At 49.6% G+C, this 8,199-nt stretch overlaps 2 protein-coding genes across 2 annotated transcripts in view; one reads left to right on the top strand and one right to left on the bottom strand.

Annotated features, from left to right (window-relative positions):
- The window catches only part of Pmar_PMAR020443 (ccr4-associated factor, putative), a gene marked incomplete at both ends in the record, with an annotated part of 2,369 nt that extends 2,278 nt beyond the window's left edge, over positions 1-91 (top strand). The window contains one exon of the mRNA XM_002775420.1: positions 15-91. Coding sequence (XP_002775466.1) covers positions 15-91 — 77 coding nt within the window. The remainder of the gene's footprint in view (positions 1-14) is intronic.
- Positions 92-454: 363 nt separating this feature from the next.
- On the bottom strand, positions 455-4,735 carry Pmar_PMAR020442 (translation initiation factor eif-2b gamma subunit, putative; the record flags this gene model as incomplete). Its single annotated transcript, XM_002775419.1, has 19 exons — positions 455-619; positions 661-791; positions 1,045-1,111; positions 1,551-1,655; positions 1,701-1,786; positions 1,832-2,039; positions 2,083-2,322; positions 2,370-2,425; positions 2,479-2,557; positions 2,613-2,695; positions 2,738-2,877; positions 2,929-2,995; positions 3,299-3,545; positions 3,787-3,885; positions 3,954-4,052; positions 4,100-4,193; positions 4,361-4,454; positions 4,495-4,603; positions 4,646-4,735. The coding sequence occupies 19 exons, from the start codon at positions 4,733-4,735 to the stop codon at positions 455-457; spliced, it is 2,259 nt and encodes a 752-aa protein (XP_002775465.1).
- Between the last annotated feature and the right edge of the window lie 3,464 nt (positions 4,736-8,199).

Here is an 8,199-nt window from a genome sequence, read left to right as displayed (position 1 = left end):
CGGTCTCTCTGTAGGGCCGACACCTGCTGCCGAAACTCCCGTACCTGTGATGAGATGCAGTTGCACCAACCGCCCTGCCCAAATCGAGTAGTTATGTGCAGGTGTTTACAAACCACCAGCGTTATACATGTGTCAGTTACTATATGAAAATTCTGCACACCCAAGTTCGTATATAAACTCCCATGAGGCCACTCCTGAGCTCATCAGCCAAGGGTAACGAACACGTCCCCACCTTGGTCCCAAGGCGTATCTTCTCCCGAAAATATTCATCTCTCTGTAGGACAGCTCTACTCAGTCTCTCGGCCAGGTCAGCGGTTTCGGTCAGTTTGAACTGCTGTTTGCCGCCACTACTACCCCGGGCACACTCGACTGCCTTCTGCAGGAGTCGGACCTCGTGACTGTAGCTTTTACTCATCCTAAAGAGACCCCAATGGTATAGTCATGAATTAAAGATCTACTCAGTTAAGTGCTTGTTCGCTTCTTTTGCCGTCTTCTGCCAATACCGCACCTCTTCCACATTACTAGAAGACTCCTCACCCAAGCACGCCGCCCTCGCCCTCAGCGTATCCACTTCAGCCTTCAGACGCTTACCATCCGCTCTATAGGACCGCTTCTTCACCTGCCTCTCTAGTGTCGTCACAGAAGTGTATCCCTCCTCACCTTGCACAGAGCCAACTCATCCTCCAACAACTCCATCCTCTGTCGCATCTTCTCCTTGTCCCTCAGACTTTTCTCCAGCCTCTCCCTCATCACAGCTAGAATCACTGCATTAGACGAGGCCTCCGATACATCTGAACCGGAGAGTGTTCCGCGATGGGTTTCCATCAGCAACTCGTCATTTCAAACTCTCACTCTAGCAACTGGCTAACACTGACCACTACCCCTGACCGAGAATTCTCATTGGAGTGGTATGAGTCCTACTACACAGGTACGTTACCCCTTCTCTTCCCGAGCTTACCCGGAATATCAGAGGACGGTCGGGCTCCGGCTGTCGAGGGCTTACACTTCGAGCCATCATCCATAGTGAACTGAAATGATTCCTACGCCCCTTGTCGCGCCACCACCATTGACCGCAGGAAGCAACACCGTGAGTATTGGTAAACCGAATATCCTACAATGACCGAAATTGTGATTACAGGCATGCGGCCTCCACACCGCTATCCCTCACTCGCCGACTACGAATATGAGAAAGCACCATAACCCTACAACCCCTGCAACTAATAAGGTTGAACTCTGGCGACCTCATGCGGCAAAATCTCAATTGTGCCGCCTCACTCTACCACGCTTTGTTCTACTTTTACCACTCGGATGAGCACCCTGATTCATCGATAGCAATGGCGGGTATTGTGCTGTCATCGGTACCATAAATAATCTGTCAATATTCGCCACCGATCGCAGCGCTTCCCTCAGAACCGTGAATGACATCTAACACTGAAGCCTAGTTGATACACCCATACCTGCTATCCCAGGGCGAGCGCTTTCTACACCAGGTATTCATCAATACGCAAAGCAAAAGGCGTGGAAACTTAGCAGATTATTCAGCTACACACGTCGTGATCAAAGTCCTCCTCCTCGTATTCTCCCGACCTCAACACTTTAACACCCTTCGCCACGATACACTTGCTCAACTTCACGTTACTTCCAATCTCGCATCCCTAAAATGAACTACTCCCTACTACTACCACTTACACATACCATACCTCAGCCAACACGCATTCCTGGACTGTAGATCCGCTATCAATCTCGACACCATCCATAACCACTGATTTCGTCACACGGCACTTATCTGACAAGTCGTGAGTACTCACAGTGACCTCATCACCGAACTCACCAGCGATCCTCACAGAATTTCCCAATACCGTATTTTTCACAACAGTTCCCTCTTCCACTGTAGATGAGGACCCATACAGGACGCCCTTCACTGTGCTACGATCATGCTTCAACTTCTGCTGGTTGAAGTGTAGGAGGCTCTCAGTCCCTTTAACCCTGCTCTTACACGGGTCCACTGATGGAGACTCAGAAGGACCGTTCAACAGGACCTGAACCTCATCATTCAAAACCAGGAGCTACCCCAAGCATCACCATATAGCCCTTGTCGACCATCCACGGTACGAAGCCGTCTCTCAGATTCCGGTCAACCTCATCGTCATCAGCCATGAACTCCCTCAGCCTCTCCAATGCATTGCCACCCATGTAATAACAGCCGCTATCAACAAGGTTGCGCATCAGTGTCACGTCCCCCTCTGCAAAGACCTTGGACAAGCCCAGGGACAGACTGCCGTCGAAAGCGACTGCCTCAGCGGACTTCAATACCACAATCGTCTGAACCGACCCCTCCCATACAAACGAGCGATGCCCCCAACCACTACCTTCTCCACAGTCCCATACGCCGTGTACACGAAGTCCTCAGGGACATCCTTGACCCCTGCCAGGAATAATAAGCTATACCAAAACAACATCAACAACAAACTTTCCTACGGGCCATCGAGACCTCCACCTCCGCCGCTGACTGAGTACTCCTAGTCGGCCATGCGCCCATATAGTCGCCATAGCCCACCTAAGGGAAACTCCCAATACCCCAGAGAAAGGCGGTCTACAGCTCAGCCGCATACCAGCAAAGACTTCCCCTTAAGATCAGCCTGTCGTTCAAGCACGAGCATCAACGCCTCTGCAGCAGAAGCCTCGGCCGGTACCCCTAGAAACACTATACGTCGAGTTGTTCATCTCACACTCCCACCTTCCACTGACACCTCCACTCCATTAAACAGATCCTTATACTCGCTCACTGATGACCGTAACGCATCGGCGTGCTCTGTCCACCCTATCAGCACCACCCGGCTTACCAAAGGGCTAGCCGTCAGCGCCTGCACTGCGTAACTACCCATCCACATCAACAAGGCCGAACCGGAGCTCAAATCTAACCACTACCTATACAGAGGTTTGTTCGCCACTGGCAGAAGCGGCTTGGGGATTCCTATGTCTGCCAAGGACGGATCTGATGAATCCATCGATACCCCTCCACATAGGAGTACACCGACTGGGGGCAGCTCAACCATGGTAAAACAATATCCTACTACTACTACTCACACGATTCAACACCGCTACCATATACTCAACCCCTCCTTAACAGAGAAACGTTAGAGGACATTTACCGCAGTATTGGTATACATGCAATTGACGTATGAACAGCCTACTGTTCCCAAGCCACTACTCTAGCCGAGTTTGACACCCTCCTTGACGTTGATACGAATACCAGTGGCTCCTCCACTATATGCACCATCCTAGACTGCCCCCTTACGACGTTTGACTGCCCCCTTACGACGTTTGACTGCCCCCTTGCGACGTTTGACTGCCCCCTTACGACGTTTGACTGCCCCCTTACGACGTTTGACTGCCCCCTTACGACCTTTGACTGCCCCCTTACGACCTTTGACTGCCCCCTTACGACCTTTGACTGCCCCCTTACGACCTTTGAATGCCCCCTTACGACGTTTGACTGCCCCCTTACGACCTTTGAATGCCCCCTTACGACGTTTGACTGCCCTCTAGTCCATAACACGTGCGTTCCGGTCTTCCTTTTCCCGCACGTGTGTAAAGTCCTCACTCTTATTGATGGCTAGTCGACCGCAAGTCTTAGACTTCCATCTGAACACCATTCGTGTCCAACAGTATTGCCAAACTGACCACACTTTCCTTGCGAACAACAACACATCTAACATTTCATCGATTGACCACCCATTGCCATGACCAAGCAAGCATGAAGCCAACCCCCAGTACCACTACTACCTCTTCGTCCGGTATGACCGCTTGTGCCTTGGCCGTCGAGTCAGCCTCCCTCACTTCCGCATCGTCTAAGGTCCCTCCTGTCACTGTCGCCCTCTCGACCTAAACGACTCCTCTGACATCCTTTAACATTCCTCAGACTCTCCTTACCTTCCCATTATTCGCTTCACCCTACCAGCCCTTATATCCTTCATAGACATGCCCTGTCGCACCTTCACATCATCATCCCTACCCGCACGGCTCTTACGATCAGAGGCAACCTCCCCCACCTGGTACGGCAAGAGAAACATACCAACCCTATACCAACACTACCTACCGAATTGAGAGTATCCGCCAGATTGCTTCGTGTGTGGACCAAGTCCCCCACCTCGGCTACTGCGTGTAAGCTCACCGACTCCACTCCAGCATACCTACAACAGAAGACTACCCACCAACCAGCCACATACGACCAACTACCTTCTGCCACCCTTGCCCGCAACTTCTTCTGCTTCCTCCCAGCCTTAGCCCTCAACAATTCAGTTGCATCCTCCTCCCCATCATCTCTCACAGAGCCCCCGGCCGCTCAGCCTCCGTTCACGTCGACCCTAGGGGCTCCACGAAGTCAGCCTTCGAGACCTTGGCAGCCGGTTTCATCTCCTCTTCCACCACTTCACTGTCCTCAGTCTCCTCCCCTTCCTCATCAGCCCCGGCAAAGTCCAGCTAGTAGCTCACCGAAATCCCTCATCTCAGGATCGGGCTCAGCCGTCTGCGCTTGACTGACAACCTTATCGGCCTGATCCCCAACTGTCTTCTCTATCGATTTCAGGCGTTCAAGCATAGCCTTAATTCAGGCAATTTTACCAATAAAAGGATGCTACCTCACACTAGCCCCTCTAGCCTCGGGCATAAAGTAGTAGATCAAATAGCTCAAGTACGACAGTAGCAGCTGCATTTTGGTCTCTACATACATCATAAACCCTCCCCCACCCCACCCAGTTTCAGACGGCCTCCGACAGGTCTCTAGCCTCGTATGCCAGCCTGATATAGACTCTCTTCATTTACAGGAAGTCGTCGCCGCCCAGTCCGGGATAAACCATCCTTGTGCTTCCTCGACACACTAGGAGGGTCTTTGAAGTCGATTCTACCCGGGGCGAAGTCCAACCCATCTTCATCATCCTCAGATCGCTCGCCTCCAGAAGTCGGCTCCTCCTCATCCTCCTCCTCCTCAGCTCCTTACCACCAGCCAACTCTTCCACCCACCGAGGCCTGTATAGAACTGCATTGTTCCTGCCAACCCATACTACCAGATCAGCTGTCTTTTTGGGCAAGAGCTTAGTCCGCGACAAAGCAGCTTACCTCGCCTCCTCCATCTCAGACGACTCGCCTTCAGATTCACTACCTCCCGCCAGTATGAGTACTGACGGCGGCGGCGTGACTTTTTTTGGTGGCGCACGCTAACTGTTCGACTTCATATCTGTTTAGACAGCCCTCCATAGAAAGCTGGGGCCGTATGCGGATCCTGATGCAACAGGTGAGTCAGAGTATTTACTCAGATGCAAAAATCAGAAGGTGAGTAATAACCCCTGATTCACCGATTTTTTACTCTGGAGCGAAAAATCAGGATCATCGTGAGGATATGTGGATCTCTGAGCTGATTCGAGAATCTAAAGTTGATTTTTCGGCTGATTAATACTCTTACTCAATATTCCTTGCTCATGAGGGTGATTCTTCGGGTGATTCCATTGAATCTGAGTATTTTCGAGGATCAGGGAATCAGAGTTTGAATCAGACATTTTTGACAAAACAAAGATCATAGTCGCTACGCCCCAGAACCGAAAGTGACAACTTCAAAAAAGGAAGAAAACGTCCCTCTACAAGAGTAGAACCTGGTAGATCCGCCCCGAATCCATGCACATTTCCTGTTACGCTACAGCAATGATAAAGTTTCGGAAGAAGATCTTTTGTGGCGCTTGTACACATCCGTATTCAAACTTTTTAATATGTTCACTCGGAATCAACTCTGGGTTTGACTCAGACGTTCTAAGCGGAAGCTCAGCGCGCGGCGCCGTATGGTTGCATGCACTACATGCGCTATACCTCCATACACCGTTTTGTATCGTGTGGTTTCGTAGCTGAACTGGTTAAGGAGATACTTTCACATGCTAGAAGCTGAGGTTCTAATCCCGGGAATGGTCATATTAAGCGCCCGTTTGTATTATGTGCGCTAAACCTCCTTGCACCGTCTTGCATCGTATAATCTCGCAGCTCAACTGGTTAGGGATATGCTTTCGCTTGGTCGAAGCCGAGGTTCTATCCCCCGGTACGGTCATTCCAAGAACATACTCGCAAGGAGCCGAGAAGGTCTACCGTGGCGTGCGCAGCGCACGGTGTGCTGAAGCCGTGAACCAAGGTCGAGAATCAGCATCAGGGTTTAGTACCGGGGGTCCGGACCCCCGGTACAGAATCAAGATTAATCCCCGTTTTAAACTGTGAGCTTGTGCATCATGAGTTCGATCCCGGATCATGCTCAAGGTGAGATTGCGATCCTGAATCTGAGCGCTTTGAGTTTGAGTAAAAGAATCTCGACTCCTGAGACTTAATCTCGAATCATGAGTAAAAATCCCAACTCTGAGTATTTAATCTCGAATTGATGAAATACTCTGTCTCAGTGTCAAAAACTCCGAATCAGCCATTGAGTATAGATTTGAATCTTGAATCGTGATTAAGGATCAGGAATCGGATTCAGCGGCTGATTAAAATCAAGGATCAAGGATCTTGCTCATGATTACGTAATCTGACTCTGTCTCAAGTACTCATACTCACAAATCTCGACTCTTTCTCCTGAGCTAAGAATCTGAATCAGTTCTCTCGAATCAAGGTGTGACTTGAATCATGAATCAGGATCAGAGCGTGAGTTGAATCATGGACTCAGATTCATGAATCAGGATCCGCATACGGCCCCTGCTCTCTCCAAGAGAGCGGGAGAGTCTTCCAGCGACATCGTGGCTGATGGTGAACTCCCCAACCCTCATACTGCAGTATAGCCAATACTACGTACCATTGTTCCGCCCGTCTCTCTGTGGGCTCTGTTTATTTGTTTGACTGGCTAAGGCTGTTGATGAACGTTTCACTTGTGACACGTATAATCTACGATGTCAAACGTGTATATTTCTGTTTCCAAAAAAGAGAGATGAGCAGAGGATTACAAGCGGAGCATCCGCGTCCATCGAACAAGTCTGAAGCACTTGAATTTTGGTATGATTAAGAAGTCGGTTCTCGGCAGCGAGCCATACACCATCCAATAGAGATGATCATATTGAGTTCATTCTGGTGATGATAAGAAGCTGGCGTACTGTTGCGCGAGTGCAAACTAGAGAGGGCATATCTGACCTATTCCTCGTAGAGATAGGAATACGACAGGACTGTCATCTTGCACCCTTCATCACCTTTCTGGCCATGGTAATCAGAGACTCTTAACTTGAGTATTAGCCTGAACACCCCTTGCAAAAGAGAGGCTGGTGTGTAGTCTTGTGAATCACAAGATTAGTAGTAGTAGTACTACAGCACTACAGCAGTACTACTTCGGTTGTGTACCGCAAGCACTAATCATAAGCCTCATCATGAGAGTACTGGCCTTATTGCCCCGCAAACACGAAATTGAAGTTCCGAACGACGAAGTCGATTTTTCTAAAGGGACGAAATTGAAGGTCTGAAGGTGTACTCGACGAAATTGAAAGTTCTATGACGAACTCGAAGGTTCGAAAGTCGAAATTAAAAGTTCGATTGACACGAACTTGTACTTCCTATCGACTTCGGACGAACTTGAAAGTTCTATGACGAAGTTGAAAGTTCTAATTGCGAATATGATCTTCCCGTTTCGGATTCGTACCTCCAACTTCGCGCGTCCGCCCTAACAACCCGACGAAATTGATGATTCGAAAGACTAACTAGATGTTTAAAAGGTGTAGTTTACTTGAGTAGTTTCCCGTAAAGGAATTTGGTAGCACCGTGCAGACATCGGGCTTCAGCAACTCCCGGAAGACAGGTTGCATGGCTGTGGTCTTGAGCCTCAGGACCTGAGGTCTCATTATGAGACCTTGTGAGACTCTCATAAGGCGTTATTGGGTTCTAAAGATACTAACATAAAACGTGCAGTCTTTGCTCCAGCCCTTTGTGGTTTGGAAACTGCTCCTTGTCATGAAGAGTCGTTGGAGCTTTTCGACGTGTTACTCAACCATTGTAGGTCCAACAAGGATCGAGTACGTCGAGCAGCTTTGGGAAATTGCTAAGCATTCAATGGTTTTCCGGCTTCCTCTGGTTGACGATCAACCGTTGCTCAAACCGTTGCTCTTTTCAGGCCTTATAGCAGCAGAACGATAAATTGCTCGTCGTCGAGGTCGCTCTACTTATATCTGAATTCGTGCCCAGGCAAGGACG

Source organism: Perkinsus marinus, assembly GCF_000006405.1.
Source record: "Perkinsus marinus ATCC 50983 genomic scaffold scf_1104296955874, whole genome shotgun sequence".
NCBI classification, from domain to species: Eukaryota; Perkinsozoa; order Perkinsida; family Perkinsidae; genus Perkinsus; species Perkinsus marinus.
Note: the sequence above shows the minus strand (reverse complement) of the source record. Positions and strands in the feature narration are given on the sequence as shown.